The sequence below is a fragment of the Nerophis lumbriciformis genome, linkage group LG10 (assembly GCF_033978685.3).
Source record: "Nerophis lumbriciformis linkage group LG10, RoL_Nlum_v2.1, whole genome shotgun sequence".
Taxonomy (NCBI): domain Eukaryota; kingdom Metazoa; phylum Chordata; class Actinopteri; order Syngnathiformes; family Syngnathidae; genus Nerophis; species Nerophis lumbriciformis.
The window spans coordinates 8746427-8764546 of record NC_084557.2 but is presented as its reverse complement, the minus strand read 5'-3'; the positions used below and the strand labels follow the sequence as shown (position 1 = coordinate 8764546).

Below are 18120 nucleotides of genomic sequence, written 5' to 3'. Positions count from 1 at the left end.
GCAAAATTCCCCAAAATGTGCAGTTCCTCTTTAAGGTTAGGTTTGGGTTTTAGGTTAGGGTTGTATATAATAAGCCGAAAAAGCAATACATTCAACAACCGAAATAATAACAAATAACTCCAGATTTTTTCAACGCAAAAAATGTGCCTTGGTTCAAAAAAGGTTGAAAAACACTACATTAAGGCATTCGTTGTCAAATTTTTTTCCACCTCAGAAAACACTTGGCTCTCCAAGTACCACCATAATGACCAACATTAAAATACAGCAGCGTAGTAGGCATAAGTCTTCATTAAAAACAAGGCAGATGTTTTATTTAAAAAGTATATTTAATATTTTTGGCCACTGTAACATTACACACAGTTTGAACGGTGTGTTTGAATATTGGAAAATAAAACACTGATCACTTAATTGAGCCCACGAACCCGTACCACAGTTTGAGAATCCCTGATTTATAGCCTGAAAATAACATTTCGTGGTGGACATTTGTAGTGCTTTTCATTATTTTAACTATTTTTATCCGTCCAAAAAGAAGAATCTACCTATAATTGGCAGGGAACACACTTTTTTTTTTTTTTTTTAACTGTTATTCACTCCAACAATGTCATTTGTGTGTAAACTATAGCATATGTAGAGTACCTGTTCTCTAACACAACCCAAATAATTAGGGTATTTTTTCAGCTTGGCTCGGTTGCAGTGACGTGTAAAATTTGGCTATGAATGTTGGCGTCCTGAGTGTTGATGTGCACATCTCCCACGCAACCATTTTCATACCTGAGACACACACAAAGGCGGCACGGTGTTAGAAGACGGGACCATCTGGAAGGAAATGATGCTCTGCTCAGGTGGAACTTACACAAAAAGGAAACGGGTGCACACGTAGTCAGGTATAGGGCACACCCAGATGTTACCGTGTTTCTTAAGGTCCTTCGTTGTTATTACTGTTGATGAAACCAACACATTTTATGAGGAAGGATGTACTAAATACGGTGATCACATGTTGAAGCTTTTCTTGGTCATGTTAACCTTCACAAAGTGCAACACAGTTGAGGTTCCTGCTTTGCAGAAACCTGCCAGGGTGATCCTACAACAATCAGAAAATATCAAGTCAGAAGACAATTTGAAATATAAAAGTTTTATAACAAAAAAAATATATACCTTCTGGACTTTGTTTATTCGATTATATTTTCCCAGGAGTTCCTCTTTGGTTGGTACCTGGTGTTGTCCCTTGCCCATGTCTGATGAAATATTACAAGTTCAGCTAAAAAGTTTAAATAGGCATGAATATCATATTCAATATGGACCCTTAATGATTTATTCCTACTGCCTTCTTTACAGGGTGGAATGATTATACAACATACCTCTTCTTTAAACATGAATATGTCTTGTTCTTCATAGCAACACATGTGAAACTATATCTACTCTTCTCTTTCTCTCAGGCTTGTTGCAGCTTGTAACGCGCTACAATATTGCACCATACAGTAACTAGACCTGACTGGATTCCATTTCTGTCAACATGTTTGTCTTGTTTTTATTCATTGACAAAACTGACAGTTCATTTTGTTATAGTTGTTGTCAATGTGCATTTGTTTTGATGAGTTTCCAGGGACAGTCCAGGACAACCAATAATGCCCTGTATGTAGGCATTAGCCAGGCCTCCCTCGCCCGCCTGCAGCTCGTGCAGAACTCTGCTGCTCGTCTGCTAACACAGACCCGCAGACGTGAGCACATCACCCCTATTTTAGCGTCCCTTCACTGGCTCCCTGTGCGTTACCGAATACATTTTAAACTCCTTTTATTTGTTTTTAAATGTCTAAACAACCTCGCGCCAACCTATCTCTCCGACCTCCTTCAGCCTTACTGCCCCACCCGATCCTTAAGATCAGCCGATCAGCTGCTGTTGACGGTCCCTGACACAAGGCTGAAGCTTAGAGGTGACAGAGCTTTCGCCGTTGCTGCTCCCAAGCTCTGGAACGACCTACCCCTGAGTGTTAGACAAGCCTCCTCTCTTCCTGTTTTTAAATCTCTCTTAAAAACATACTTTTATTCCATGGCTTTTAACACTGAGTGATATCCATCCTGCAATGGCGCCCCATAATACACCTGCTGTGATCCTGTTTTTATGTTTTTATTAATTCTATTTTAATTATTTATTTCTTATCGTGTTCTGTTTGTGTTGTGTTGTGTTTGCTCGGTACTCGTTTTATCTTTTAACCTGCTCATTGTACAGCACTTTGGCTACCCCTGTGGTAAATTTTAAATGTGCTTTATAAATAAAGTTGATTTGATTTGATTTGATATATAAATAATATACAGATTCATTTATATTTGACTAAAGGGAAATCATTTTAAGTGTAACATTAGACTGGACCGCAGGATGCACAAATGTCAGGCAAGTACAGAAAAGAAGCCCTTTTAATTGAAGAAAGTGCAGGTAATACAAATGCTGCTGGGAATTGCACAAAAAGCAAACATGGGTATGAAGTGCAAAACAAGCAGACCAGAGGAATGGAGGCAAACAGGAAGTGGAACAAAAAATAAGAGCGCTGAACAGGAAATAATACAAACCACAAGAAACTAATAACTGTCTTGTGAGATCATGACAAACCGATTCCTATTAGAGTAGAAGATTGGTGAAACAATATTTCACTACGAGCACCAAATTCTGGGAGCCTATACACATGTCAAGACTCCTGAAGGGCCCTCCATCCCATACTTGCCAACCCTCCCGAATTTTCCGGGAGACTCCCGAAATTCAGCGCCTCTCCCGAAAACCTCCCGGGACAAATATTCTCCCGAAACTCTCCCGATTTCCAGCCGGAGCTGGAAGCCACGCCCCCTCCAGCTCCATGCGGACCTGACTGAGGACAGCCTTTTTTCATGACAGGGTGACAAGAACTAAATCATCCTGACTAGAGACAAATTGTATTATTATGTTTATCTTACCTAAAAATAAATATATTTATTAATTTAAAAAAAATTAAAAAAATTACCTTTTTACTATATTTTGCTAAAAACATCAAAATTAATTGTATTTTTATTTGTATTTTTTCCTGACTCCTTATTACATCCAGCCATAGAATTATACATTAAAATAAACATATTTGAAATAATTGATTTTAAATTATCATAATAATTCATTTAAAATGACCATATTTAATTATTAAAATAATTGCTTGTTTATCAATAACTTTAGCATTTTATTCATTACATTTTGAAACTCTCAGAAGCCAAGTTATGTTATATTCCTTAATATTTATTTATGCAAGTTTGAAGTATCAACTATCTAAACACAGTTTTGTTAGCATATTTTCAGGATATAGATATCCATCTATATATATATATCTATATATATATATATATATATGTATGAAATACTTGACTTGGTGAATTCTAGCTGTGAATATACTCCCCGCCCCACCCCCGACCACGCCCCTACACCCCACCTCCCGAAATTGGAGGTCTCAAGGTTGGCAAGTATGCTCCATCCCAACATAAACCCGACATTGCTGCCCCATACATACACTTGGTATGTTTACATACATGCACTAAAAAACGAATTAATGCAGGAATTTGGTGGAAAACAGCTTTGGGGTTACAAAATATCAAAAATGAACTCACTTGAATAATTTGGATATTTTTATTACCATCTAATTCAATCTAAAGTGGCCAGAAAATTAAATATAAATATAAAATAATCATTATTCACTTAAATATGATTAGAAATCTGTCGATTTTGCCTTTACTTCAGATTGTAAAGTAGAGATTATTTGACACACATAGGATTATCATCACCGGATAATATGAATCGTAATAAAACATTATTGTTATGATGATTATATTATTATTAATGTATCTCTTCGGGGTAAACCCTCTCCCGTTCTTTGAACTAGTGACACATCTGTTTCTAACTTTAATCAAGGGTCCTGTTATGTTCAATGAGTCATAAAACTTGTACATAACTTTCTTCTATGCTGTCACAGATAGAAGAAAGGTAAACATATAATAAATCATCTCTCTCTCTCTATCATATATATATATATATATATATATATATATATATATATATATATATATATATATATATATATATATATATATATATATATATATATATACAGTACAGGCCAAAAGTGTGGACACACCTTCTCATTCAATACGTTTTCTTTATTTTCATGTATATTTCATTGTAGATTGTCATTGAAGGCATCAAAACTATGAATGAACACATGTGGAGTTATGTACTTAACAAAAAAAGGTGAAATAACTGAAAACATGTTTTATATTCTAGTTTTTTCAAAAAAGCCACCCTTTGTTCTGATTACGGCTTTGCACACTCTTGGCATTCTCTCGATGGGCTTCAAGAGGTAGTCACCTGAAATGGTTTTCACTTCACAGGTGTCATAGTTTTGATGTCTTCAGTGACAATCTACAATGTAAATAGTAATGAAAATAAAGAAAACACATTGAAATGAGAAGGTGTGTCCAAACTTTTGGCCTGTACTATATATATATATATATATATATATATATATATATATATATATATATATATATATATATACATATATATATATATATATATATATATATATATATATATATATATATATATATATATATATATATATATATATATATATATACAGTATATATATATATATATACTCACACACATACATATAAATATACATATAAATATACATACATACATATATATATATATATATATATATATATATATATATATATATATATATATATATATAAATATATATAGGACTTTTAACATGGAGGATTACATATCTAAAATAAAACAGTTTTCTAAACTGGACTTTCAATCGAAGCAGGAGGTAATAATTAAAGGAAGATCTTCATCGAGACAGAGAGACTTTTAAAACTGAAGAAAGATAAGGAAGACTTCTATAAACAAGTTATCGATACTTTTGTTCAGAAGGATCGGACTTCATTTATAAGTAAAGGTAAGACCATAATAACGTTTTTTTTATTAAATGTGCTTTTTTGTGTGCTACAGTTTGTATGTGTAAAGTTAAAGTTAAGTTAAAGTACCAATGATTTGTCCTCTGCATTTGACCCATCCCCTTGATCACCCCCTGGGAGGTGAGGGGAGCAGTGGGCAGCAGCGGCGCCGCGCCCGGGAATCATTTTTGGTGATTTAACCCCCAATTCCAACCCTTGATGCTGAGTGCCAAGCAGGGAAGAATGCTGGTATGAGCTTTTAAACATAACCCTTTAACTGCTGCCAATCAAATGGTGAATAAGATACTCTTTAGGGTTCATATGTTTGTAAATCTGACTGTGATGCAGTCAGTGCCTCACCAGCCATGAACCTCACCGCACGTCACTGGTATGTATATATATATATATATATATATATATATATATATATATATATATATATTTTTTTTTTTTTAATTGTTTTTAATTGAAGATATACATTGTCTTATCATTCCACCCTTGAAAATAAGAGCACAAATAAAGCATTACGGGCCCCAAATTAAAATGACAATCATTTCCAAAGGTGTATGTAAACCACTGACTGCACGTGTGTATTGTATTCTGCAACTTGATTTCATACCAGAATATCCAAATGATATGCTTGAGATCGGGCTTAAATAGATGCCTTTGCCAAAAGCAGCTCCATGCATCTTTAAAAAAAAAGACACATATGTAACTAAAAAACATCTGAGAAGTTGTCAAAGTAAATATTCATATTCTCTATCGTCTTACCTGAAACTTTGTATTGGAGGCATTAACAAGTCCATTTCTTAAAATAGAATGCCAGTTTTCAATGTGGGAACCACTGGGGGAGAAAATAATGAAATAAAGCAATGATTTGGTTGGGATAAATGTCATGTACTCACTGGAAAGCAAAGGTGCTCCCATAAAGCTTGCGGGCAGTTTGAAAGCGAGCCTCTTTGGTGGGGGGGCTGCTGATGAGCAGGAACTGGTGAGGCGTGTGCATAAATGGCAGTTGCTATCGTGCAGCAAGGAAAAAATAGAAATACATCATGGTATACTATACATCATAGCGTATTGGCTGGTCACATGACTTCACGCTGCTGCTGCTGCTACTCAACTGCTACTACAGAGCTCAGTCCTACCCTGTTGGCTGGAAGCTTGACAATGTAGGATCTGTTGCTCGATAAAATCCTGATTTGAACAAATAGCTGATATTCACTCTGATTTTGCAATATTTGTGACATATTCACACTGGCCACAACATTAGGTATACCTGCACAATATGAAATTCTGCCTGTGCAAAAACAATAATGCTCAATAATGTATAAGCATTGCAAGCTGAATTTCCCCCAGGGATCAATAAAGTACTTTCAATTCTATTCCATTCTATTCATTGCAAAGAAGTACTGCTTTAACAATGTTTATTATTCTCAGTTTTCTGTAGTGTAAATTCTCAGCACAGTCCTGGAATCTAAGTTTTTTTAATGTTATTTGTTTATTTTCAAGATACATTTTTGTTGAATCATTGTAATATGCTTAGTTTTAACATGCTTTTCACATAAATGTTGTATGGCTATATTCCAGGTACAGTCTTCTCTCGCTTTACCACATCACAGATTTATTTTGGCCAATGTTCTATTTTTAAAGTATAATCTAAAATGTTTTGGTCCTAAATTAAGTATTTTCAAACGTAAACATGTTTAAATAAACCTAAAAACATCAATGCAACAGTAGTATTGTCTAACTAGAGGAGATCAAACCAATCAGAGCGCACTGTTTAGTATCGTGGTCACTGATTGGCTCAGCCTGAGGCAGCTTTACTATATTGGATTAAAAGCGTGTAAAGGTGACTAGATGGTGTTATATCATACTTAGAAGGATCTCCTAATGTTGAAAAAATTATTTAGATGGTTGTAAACAGGTTTTTAATATTCGAGCTATGAAAATATTTGATTTATAATTGATTCCTACTTTGTTGAAATACATTTATTTTGGTCATGTCCAGAGACAATTAAAACCAATAAACGAGGGGACTGAATTTGTTAACAGCCTGTTACTCAAACGAGTTATCTTCGGCTTAGAAACCTTGTAAAATGAAATGAAATAAAGGTGCCTAAGTTTTGACGATTTAAGTACTTCAATGTGGGTATCATCAGATTTTTAAAATACAATTTTGATGTGAGAAAAGAGAATTTAAAGGGGCAACAATTCCACAGATGCCGAAAGGGCGCATCTTCCCAATGTATCTCCTGCCCTTTTACGGCGTTTAGGATGACGTACCACATACCAGGATGTCGAACATAATGGTGTACATTTCGTACTTACGTAATACGTGCACACGCATTAGCTTTGGGCGTTGTTAATTAAAAATAGTGATTTGGATAGTTAGCGTTAGCTGTCATTGATTGTATATTCTATCATATATACAATACATGTTGCTTGTGTATGTGGGCACGCACTCCCTGCGTGTGCGTGTTGACAACACCCGGTTGCCAATTAGTCTCCTATTTCAGTCCGGCCTTGTCTTTCAAACAGTATCGGATCATTGCTTTACGCACGTATTGTTCCAATTTCAAAATAAGGTCCCTGTATTGTGTGTTTACTTGTGCATTTGCCTTCTTTTGTTTTTCTCCACTCATTTTGTGAGTGAGTTTTTTGTTCATTTCACCTCTCTGTGTGAACACGTCTTTTGTTTATATTAAATAATATTATTTTACTCACCATCTGACTGCTGGTGCTGCCAATCAGTGGCCTCGATTGGTTTTGGGCTCCTCTAGTGGCGGTACTATTTAGCCATTTTATGCCAGAAAATACTTAGTTTAGAACTAAACAATTGTAGAATACCCTTAAAAAAATTAAATATGATAAAAAAAAGAAATCCGCGATGTGAAGCTGTAATATTTCATCGGCGTTGTAGCGAGGGACGACTGCAGTGTTAAATAAACAAAACTAAGCACCATTATCTTTTTAAATATAGATACACTGCAAAAAGTCAGTGGTCAAAAACAAGAAAAAAAATATTTGAACTAAGCAAAATTATCTGCCAATAGAACAAGAAAATTCGGCTTGTCAAGACTTTCCAAAACAAGTAAAATTAGCTAACCTCAATGAACCCAAAAATGCCTTAAAATAAGTATATTCTCACTAATAAGTGCACTTTTCTTGGTAGAAAAAAAGAGACCTCTTTGCTCAATATGTTGAAAAATTTTCTTAAATAAAGAAAATGCTAGTGCCATTATCTTGACACAATGATATGCGCTCGGCATTAGATTTCTTGAAACCAGCAAACTTATACTAAAAACTAGTTTATTTTTCTTAATGTAAAGGCAACAAGGCAACCACTTGTTACTCTCGGGGTCTCCTAGCCGCTCAGGCAAATCATATGGTCTAAAAATGCATTTTTCCATCGACAACATGACATCATCGCGCCAAGTGCGTGCTCTTTTAGTCAATTAGTGCGCATATATACAGCTCGGTCCCCAGCCAAATTTTTTTAAATTGTAATTTTGAAGAATTTATCTGAATGTGTATGAACTATTTCTGTTCAAAATTATTTGAAATGTCACATGTTAAATGTTTAAATATTAACTGTCAGTTTACTGTACTGTGCCAACTGTACTACTATATAAGTACGTATTTTCTATTGTTTCATTGAAAATAAAACAGCAAAGTCCATTTGGCTGTCATCTGTTTTAATATGAGACACAATTGTGTCAAAATCATGATTTTTTTTTTCATGCTTGAAGTAAGAAATTATTACTTTAAAAAAGTAATTTTATACTTGTGAGTGTTGGTGACACAGCTTTGCAACAGTTGATATTCTAGTTTCAACCATGTTTTACTCACTATAGGTCATCAAATCTGAGCAACAAGCTGTAATATCTTACTGAGATCATTTAGGACCAAAACACTTAACAAGTAAAACACTCTAACATAAAATCTGCTTAGAGAGAAGAATTGTCTTATCAGACAGAAAATAAGCAAATATCACCCTTATTTGAGATATTTAATCTTACTTAGATTTCAGTTTTTGCAGTGTACTTATTTCTGATACAGCTCTTGTATTTGATATTTTTGCACTATGCAAGTGTACCTAAAGAAGTGTCCAGTGTGTGGAGTTGCTAAAACCAAGATATGCTTTGTATCTTACCACTGTAGTAAAGGAACTGCAAGAGGGTCTATCCTGTCCATCTGTTTTCTAATTTCAGAATATGGACCCTGTGTATAGATTGAGGGAAAAAATAACACCTGTGAAATTATAGTCAAAAAAGACAAAGCACAAGTAAAATGGTGTCAAGTGGATCACTCACTCACCTGTGCCATCCTCCGAATTAACAAGAGGCTGTCTAAGGCTTTTTCTAGCCTCACATAGCTCTTTCTCTGTGGTGAAAAAATAACTTCTTACAAGGGGTTCTATCATGCAAAAAACCCAAAAACTTACCAATTGGTACACATTTTTTTGTATTTGGGATCTGCGTAAGTGCCGAAATTTTAAAATCAAACCATGGAGGCATGGCGGGGATATTTATAGAACAATCTTGCTTTCTTCATACCTCCTCCAAACGAGCTGTTTGGAATTGGGCCATTTTGTGATGATTTTCCAAATGGGGACGTCAGCGGATATTTACATATATAGTAGAGATTTACCTGAAAAGCTTTGCGCGAGTCCGCCATTATAGTCCGACGCCGTCGTCAAGAAGTTCCTCCTTTGTCTCTATCCTCTTGTGGGGCAGAGTTGCTCATACATGCACATGCATCCTCCGCTGTTGCCATTTCTAATACAAAGTAGCGTATAGTTATAACTTAAATCTGTCAGTAGACTCCATATGGAAGCACAAAAAACTACAACATGGCTGACGGGAAGGAGGCTCATAAAAAGGACCACCCATAAAACCGCGCATCCTGAAAATGTGGTCGAAAAAAAGCAATATGAACAACATTTTAACCACAGAACCACCATTACATGTTATGTAGACCCCAAGGAAGTGTTTTAAAAGTAGAAAAAAAATCATAATACAACCCCTTTAAGAATGAATAGATCACAACTTAAAGGGCTCATATAATGATTTTTAATGCCGTGTTTTAAAAAGTTAAAGTTAAAGTACCCATGATTGTCACACACACTAGGTGTGGTGAAATTATTCTCTGCATTTGACCCGTCACCCAGTGGGCAGCAGCGGTGGCTGCGCCCGAGAATCATTTTTGGTGATTTAACCCCCAATTCCAACCCTTGATGCTGAGTGCCAAGATAGCTTTTTCCATATGGAGTCTAATGACAAATGTAAGTTAGAACTAGGGTTGTCCCGATACCAAAATGTATTTCGATACTTTTCGATACTTTTCTAAATAAAGGGGACCACAAAAAAAATGCCATTATTGGCTTTATTAAAAAAAAATATATATATATAAGGGTACATTAAACATAAGTTTATTATTGCAATCGAATAACAATTTTGTCCTTAAATATAATAGTGAACATATTAGACAACTTGTCTTATAGTAGTAAGCAAACAAATGCTCCTAATTAGTCTGCTGACGTATGCAGTAACATATTGTGTCCATTTATCATTCTATTATTTTGTCAAAATTATAAAGGACAAGCTGTAAAAATTGAATATTATTCTACTTGTTTATTTACTTTTAATATTAGCTTATTTTCAGTTTCAACATGTTCTATCTACACTTCTGTTAAAATGTAATAAACACTTATTATTCTGTTGTTTGATACTTTACATTAGTTTTGGATGATACCACAAACTTAGGTATCGATCCGATACCAAGTAGTTACAGGATCATACATTGGTCAATTTCAAAGTCCTCATGTGTCCAGGGACGTATTTCCTGAGTTTATGAATATAATATGAATTAAAAAAAAAAGGAAAAAAGATTTTGTGACAATGATATAATCATAGAAGTATCGACTAGATACATATTGTACTTGGTATCATTACAGTGGATGTCAGGTGTAGATCCTCCCATAGCATTTGTTTAAATTCAGGCACGCAAGCTTTTGTTAGCGGTGACGCCGATGAGCTATTGTATCCTCCTACGGTGTGTAGTGAAGCATGTTTAGCTATTCCTTGTCCTGCAGGGATGATACTTCTCAGAAACTCACTTTATTTGTCGCCATGGAGGCGAGGATTAGTGATTTAGAAGTAGCTAAAACACTGCAAATTGCGGATGGACATTAGCCGCTAACTAGCTAGCCATGTCTTTTAAAGCACCTCTTCCTGAGGGCGTTTCAGTGTTATAACTTCACCTTTATTGTCAGTTTTTAAGCCAAAATGCGTCCATTCTCCCTTTTCTGTTTACACACTGTGTCTGCTTGTAAGTACTCCGTGATTGTGCGCTGCCGAACATGCCCCTCTGCTCGTAAAACCAGCAATGTCATACCCGTGGGGAATGGTCCTTTTCAAACAGAGTTTAGTACCGTTTTTGATTCATTAGTACCGCGATACTATACTAGTATTGGTATACCGTACAACCCTAGTTAGAACTATACGCTACTTTGTATTCGAAATTACATCAGCAGAGGATTAAAGTGCATATACGAGCCAGTCTGCCCCACAACAAGAGGATAGACAAAATATGAAACGTGTTGACTACTATGGCGGAGTTGCATCACATGTTGAAAAACGTCACAAGTTGTTGAAATTCCAAACGGCACGTTTAGAGGAAGCATGAAGGAAGGAAAAATTGTTTTCTAAATATCTCCACAATATATTTTCCAGAACCAGTCAGATTACAAAAACAGGTGCCAATAGGTAAGAAAAGTTGCATTTGCAATATAGGTCATACTTTCGGACTAAAGGCCAGAATTTTGGGGTTCTTTGGATCGACAACAGATGGGTATGGTTCAAATATGATATCCTTGCGTGAGGACTGTAGGGCTGTCCTGCACATCGCCACCAGCAGGTCGACCACCTGTGGTGCAGAAATGACAGTATTTGTTGAGGATTGGCTCCACTTTGTGTGTGAGAGTTATCATTATTGACCTCTGCACCGGTGGCAACCTCCTCCGTGGCTCCTGACATAACCCCCATGGTGTGATAGGAAAACAAACAGAGTTCTCTGGTGCACACTGCGGGCTACAATCAAGATCACTTAGAGCACAGTTCCGTGAGCATGTTTGTTGTCGTCTGAATTTACCTTCAACATGGGGCCATTCTGAAAAACATGCCTCTCATCACAAACCACGCAGTACTCATTCAATGTTAAGATCCTCTGCTCTGCATATTTCATAACCTGTGGACACAAGCAAGAGCATCAGATGAAATATTTCATTGACAGTGTCAGATGTTGATTAGAAAATGCAACGTCTTTGCCTCTCATTGTTACATTCAAAAGATCTTCTAATTTGGGCAGAATTAACCATTTTTTAGTTAAGACATTAATCCAGGCATTATTAGACATATTGCATTGGTTTAGGAACTATGCTTGAAACAATTTTGTATTGCTTCAAACACATCTTCTTGGGATTCTAAGAACATTACAGTCATATAGAGTAAAAAAAAACAATGTTTGTGTTTGCTAACTTTACAAAAGCCTGTTTTTAGTAAAACTCACAAATAGGGATGTCCGATAATGGCTTTTTGCCGATATCCGATATTGTCCAACTCTTTAATTACCGATACCGATATCAACCGATACCGATATATACAGTCGTGGAATTAACACATTATTATGCCTAATTTGGACAACCAGGTATAGTGAAGATAAAGTCCTTTTTTTTTTTTAATTAATAAAATAAAATAAGATGAATAAATAAATAAAAAATTCTTGAATAAAAAATAAAGTAAAACAATATAAAAACAGAGACATAGAAACTAGTAATTAATGAAAATGAGTAAAATTAACTGTTAAAGGTTAGTACTATTAGTGGACCAGCAGCACGCACAATCATGTGTGCTTACGGACTGTATCCCTTGCAGACTGTATTGATATATATTGATATATAATGTAGGAACCACAATATTAATAACAGAAGGAAACAACCCTTTTGTGTGAATGAGTGTGAATGAGTGTAAATGGGGGAGGGAGGTTTGTTGGGTTGATGTACTAATTGAAAGTGTATCTTGTGTTTTTTATGTTGATTTAATAAAAAAAAAAAATTAAAAAAAGAAAAGAAAAAAGATACCGATAATAAAAAAAACTATACCGACAATTTCCGATATTACATTTTAAAGCATTTATCGGCCGATATTATCGGACATCTCTAGTCACAAAGATTCATTAATTCAGGCAATATTAGACATATAGCATGTTTGGTTTAGGACAGTGTTTTTCAACTTTTTTTGAGCCAAGGCACATTTTTTTCATTGAAAAAATCCTGAGGCACACCACAAGCAGAAATCATTAAAAAACTAAACTCAGTAGCCGATATTGACAATAAAAAGTCGTTCTCGCAATTGTTGGATATGAATTTAAACCATAACCAAGCATGCATCACTATAGCTCTTGTCTCAAAGTCGGTGTACTGTCACAACCTGTCACATCACGCCGTGACTTATTTTGAGTTTTTTTGTGTTTTTCTGTGGGTAGTGTTTTAGTCCTTCCCTTGCGCTCCTATTTTGGTGTTTTTTCCTGTTTTTTTTAGTATTTTCCTGTTGCAGTTTCTTGCTTCCTTGAGCGCTATTCTCCACACCTGCTTTGTTTTCGCAATCCAGACTATTTAAATTGTTCGGACGCTTTTCTTCTTTGTGGGGACATTGTTGATTGTCATGTCATGTACAAATGTACTTAGTGGACGCCGTCTTTGCTCCACACGCTGTAAGTCTTTGCTGTCGTCCAGCATTTTGTGTTTTGTTTACTTTGCAGCCAGTTCAGTTTTAGTTTCGTTTTGCATAGCCATGCCTAAGCTTCAATGCCTTTTCTTTTTGGTTTAAGCATAAGATACCTTATTACCTGCACGCTGCTTCCCGTTGTCGTCTGCATATTCTGATCACGACAGACGTGTTCTCGACATCTACAAAGCAATTAGCTACCGGCTGCCACCTACTGATATGGAAGAGTATTACATGGTTACTCTGCCGAGCTCTAGACAGTACAGACACTCAACAACGGTACATTATTTACGGATTATAATTACTTGTGTGCAAAAAATATTTTTAACCCAATTAGGTGAAATGACTTAATCTCCCACGGCACACCAGATTGTATCTCACGGCACACTAGTGTGCCGCGGCACAGTGGTTGAAAAACACTGGTTTAGGAGTTATGCTTGAAATAATTTTTTATTGTTTCAAACACATTTTCTCAGGATTCTAAGAACATTACTGTCATATTGAGTAAAAAAATATTTTTTTAAGAGATGAACTTGATTTTATAATTTTACCTGCACCAAGAAGCCATGTTGCAGAGTCAGGGAGGTCTTACAGTGTCTGATGGCCTGAGAGAAGAACATCAGCTCTATCAGCTGCTTGGTGCTGAGGTGAGGTGATGATTTCACTCCTGCGACCATCACTCTCTGAGGAAGAAAACACACAAATAATGAGTCAGGAGATTTGGCTTTTGGGGATTTTAGCAAGAGCCACGTGGCAGATACAATCCTAATTCCTCCTCCATCAAAGTATGGTTGGTTTGTAAACCTTTAATTCGGAGATATTCAACAGGTGGTCGAAACGTTTTTTTTGACTAGAATTTTAACCCTCAGGCTGACTTTTTTGTCCTTTTAGTCATTTCTTGCTGTAGATTATGGAGTGACATACAGTACAGACCAAAAGTTTGGACACACCGTCTCCTCATGTAATGCATTTTCTTTATTTTCATGACTATTTATTTATGTAGATTGTCACATCAAAACTATGAATGAACACACGTGGAGTTATGTACTTAACAAAAAAAGGTGAAATAACTGAAAACATGTTTTGTATTGTAGTTTCTTCAAAATAGCCACCCTTTGCTCTGATTACTGCTTTGCACACTTTTGGCATTCTCTCGATAAGCTTCAAGCACACCTATGAAGTGAAAACCATTTCAGGTGACAGGTGTGCTTGAAGCTCGAGAGAATGCCAAGAGTGGGCATAGCAGTAATCAGATCAAAGGGTGGCTATTTTGAAGAAATTAGAATATAAAATATGTTTTCAGTTATTTCACCTTTTTTTGTTAGGTACATTGAAGTAAAATGCATTAAAACACAGGTGTCAAACTCAAGGCCTGGGGGCCAGATCTGGCCCACGACATCATTTTATCTGGCCCGCAAACACCTGGAAATGATATGTCAATAAAGTACTTAATATTTTCTCACTAAATGTAATTGATTCTTTAAATTTAGACAGAAAAAATATATATACTGCTTGAAATTGCATGCCTTTTAAACTTTAAAAGTATCCATTATTGCAACATATATTACAGTTTATTATCATGCTTTCCAAACATTTTTTTGTCTAAATAAAAATAAATACTTAATTATCTGCTTGACTTATGATTTTACAGCAAACTATGCATCAAATTAATGAAAATGATTTTTTTTTAACAGTTTTCTTTACAGCATATTACTGTGAATTGAAAAAAAGTATAATTTTTTTTGTTAAAATTCTGTTGACTGAGCTGCCATATTTTTACTGTAAAATCTTGTTTTTAACGGTGTATTACTGTAAATGGAAAAACAATACATTTGTTTTTACGGTAGAAAAACTGGCAGCTAAATTGCCAGAATAAAAAAGGAACTTGTACTCTTTTTTCATTAACAATATAATGTTGTAAAAACCAATGTAAAATTAATAGTAAAATTCTGGCAACTAAGATGCCAGATTTTTCCGTAAAAAACAAAAGACAAAACAGTGGTACTGTTTTTATATTTACCATAAAATGTTGTAAGAAATAGAAAAACCCTATTTTACAGTAACATTTTGTAAATGTAAAGTTTTTACTGTAAAATCGATAGTCTACTTAAAACAATTTATGTAATTAATAATGAAATCCAGAGGCAAATTAATAAATTATTCACTGTTACAAGTGGCCTCTGATGGCAGCCGTAACTGCCATGTGGCCCTCAATGAAAACGGGTGTGACATCCCAGCATTAAAAACATATATATTTTGTTTGTTTGTTTTTATTTTATCCAAATAATACATAAAATGGTTGTAATTCTTAAAATGATACTGCCATATTTTTCTAAAACCTCTTAAATCAAAACTGGGAGAGGAAATTTTAATCACACCTTGATTGTTTGAAACAATTGTTCAACGTTGCTAGTGTACAAAGGCAAACTCATCAAAGCTCTGACAAAAAACCTAACTGTAAATGCAGACTTTATGGTTAAGGGTCAGGGTTATAGACAACTTGAGGGTTACAGGTTCGAATCGAGCTTCTGCCATCCTCGTCACGACCATTGTGTCCTTGGGCAAGACACTTCACCCCCGTTGCTCCCAGCGCTGCTCACACTGGTATATGAATGCGAATCAATGTTTGATGGTGGTCGGAGGGGCCGTAGGTGCAAATTGGCTTCCATCATTTTTCTAAGAGCAGGCTTAAGACCCACCTTTTTGATTTGACTTTTACCTGATATTAATTATTTTATTGAAGTCATTTGTATTTTACTTTTTATCCTATTAGTTATGAAATATTTTTTTTTGTTCTATTTATTCATTGTATATTCATTTTATTTTTATCTTTTTTTATTAATCTTAATATGTCTTACTTGTATTTTATTCTTTATCTGTACTTATGGTTCTCTTTATCTGTACTTATGGTTCTTACAATTTTACAAGTTTTATTATTTTTATTTTTCCAACGTTCCTCAGATGAGGCATCTTATCGGCCGTGCTTGTGGAGGCGCTTTTGTGTCATGGTCTGATGACCTCCTGGTGCAGATCGCTCCTGTGATAGTGTTTACTCCCATGTCTCCTCTGTACTCGGCCATGCAATCATTTGTCCATATAGTTGCATATGTGTGTGTGTTGTGTGTGTGTGTTTGGTATCTGTGTCCGTGGGATATGGGTTAACTTTGTAAAGCACAATGCGTTGCATTTATTTTATGCATGAAAAGCGCTTTATAAATAAAGTTTGATTCATTGATTGATTGATCACGTCAGTCTACCTCAGGGCAGCTGTGGCTACAAAATGTAGCTTAACACCGTCAATGTGTGAATATGGAGTGATCGAATGATGGCTTCTCAGACTTCTGTAAAGCGCGTTGAGTCTAGAAATGCGCTATATAAATTAAATCTATTGTTATTATTTTATAATATTTATTTACCACCTCACGTACAGTGACAGTTCTAGCTTTAATGGTTCCCTGGGCGGGACCCCTTTTTGCAGGCTTTCATTTGATTCATGTGAGGCATCATTAAATCTCACTTACTGTAAGTGCATCCTTAATTCTGCAGAGGCAAAACCCACCTTTCCACTGGGTGTGTGAGTGAAAAGTTCTCCCGATGGATTCTTAATGTTGTATGAAGTTGTGTGATTGGTGAAATCGTTCAATTTCATGCCAGGCAAAACAATCCGTCCCCTCAGGCTGCAGCTTTGGAGTGTTTTCGATCTGTCAGTAAAGAGAATGAAAGGTGATTATAAGTCAAGAGCTGCCTCCACCAACATAATAGTGCTCTGTTTTAATTTGGCACTTTTTGAGAAGGGTTCATGTTGTAGTTGGTAGTGATGCAATAATCCAACTAAATTGCACATACTTCGAGCTAATGTTTTTTTTTCACCAATTCTACACACACCCACACTTCAACTAGAACCAGGAATATTGTGGACATCTATGACATACTTTGACAATGGCAGCCAGATGCTGAGTTTTGCACAGAATTTCTTTATGGTTCCGCCAGGCCTGAACCAGCTGTGTTTTCTCTTCTGATGAACTATCATGGTGTCATTGGTCAGGTGTTTCCACTCACGAGATATGAAGGATGCAAGAACACTGCAGAATACAAAGGATGAGTCTTCCATATGCATAAGAATATATACTAAACAACATACTGTATGCTTCTACCTCTGGAGTTTTTTTCCAAGGTTGAAATGATGTCTATTTGATGGCTGAAAGACTTCAACTGTGGGTTCTATGGTAAGAAAACATATAAGACAAGGTTAAGCTATACATGTGTATGTATATTTTTTTATGAAGAGCTCAGACGCACAAACAATATTTCCATTTGGAGTAAATCAATGTTTTTTGTGGAGCTTTTTATGAAACTG

The 18120-nt window shown here is 35.4% G+C and overlaps 1 protein-coding gene across 4 annotated transcripts in view; it reads right to left on the bottom strand.

The window, feature by feature from the left end:
- Nucleotides 1–307: 307 nt before the first annotated feature.
- Nucleotides 308–18120, bottom strand: part of LOC133612686 (protein mono-ADP-ribosyltransferase PARP6-like) — a 39492-nt gene continuing 21679 nt past the window's right edge. For 2 of the 4 annotated variants that reach the window (XM_061970318.1, XM_061970321.1), the window contains 17 exons: nucleotides 17918–17984; nucleotides 17696–17845; nucleotides 17323–17464; nucleotides 14315–14446; nucleotides 12130–12225; nucleotides 11976–12068; nucleotides 11779–11904; nucleotides 9295–9360; nucleotides 9131–9198; nucleotides 6099–6171; nucleotides 5883–5995; nucleotides 5749–5821; nucleotides 5597–5666; nucleotides 1156–1235; nucleotides 1024–1081; nucleotides 854–938; nucleotides 308–771 (listed from right to left, as the gene is read on the bottom strand). In XM_061970318.1, coding sequence (XP_061826302.1) covers nucleotides 675–771; nucleotides 854–938; nucleotides 1024–1081; nucleotides 1156–1235; nucleotides 5597–5666; nucleotides 5749–5821; nucleotides 5883–5995; nucleotides 6099–6171; nucleotides 9131–9198; nucleotides 9295–9360; nucleotides 11779–11904; nucleotides 11976–12068; nucleotides 12130–12225; nucleotides 14315–14446; nucleotides 17323–17464; nucleotides 17696–17845; nucleotides 17918–17984 — 1589 coding nt within the window. In that variant the 3' untranslated portion in view covers nucleotides 308–674. The remainder of the gene's footprint in view (nucleotides 772–853; nucleotides 939–1023; nucleotides 1082–1155; nucleotides 1236–5596; nucleotides 5667–5748; nucleotides 5822–5882; nucleotides 5996–6098; nucleotides 6172–9130; nucleotides 9199–9294; nucleotides 9361–11778; nucleotides 11905–11975; nucleotides 12069–12129; nucleotides 12226–14314; nucleotides 14447–17322; nucleotides 17465–17695; nucleotides 17846–17917; nucleotides 17985–18120) is intronic. The other 2 variants (XM_061970319.1, XM_061970320.1) reach the window with 2 other exon arrangements.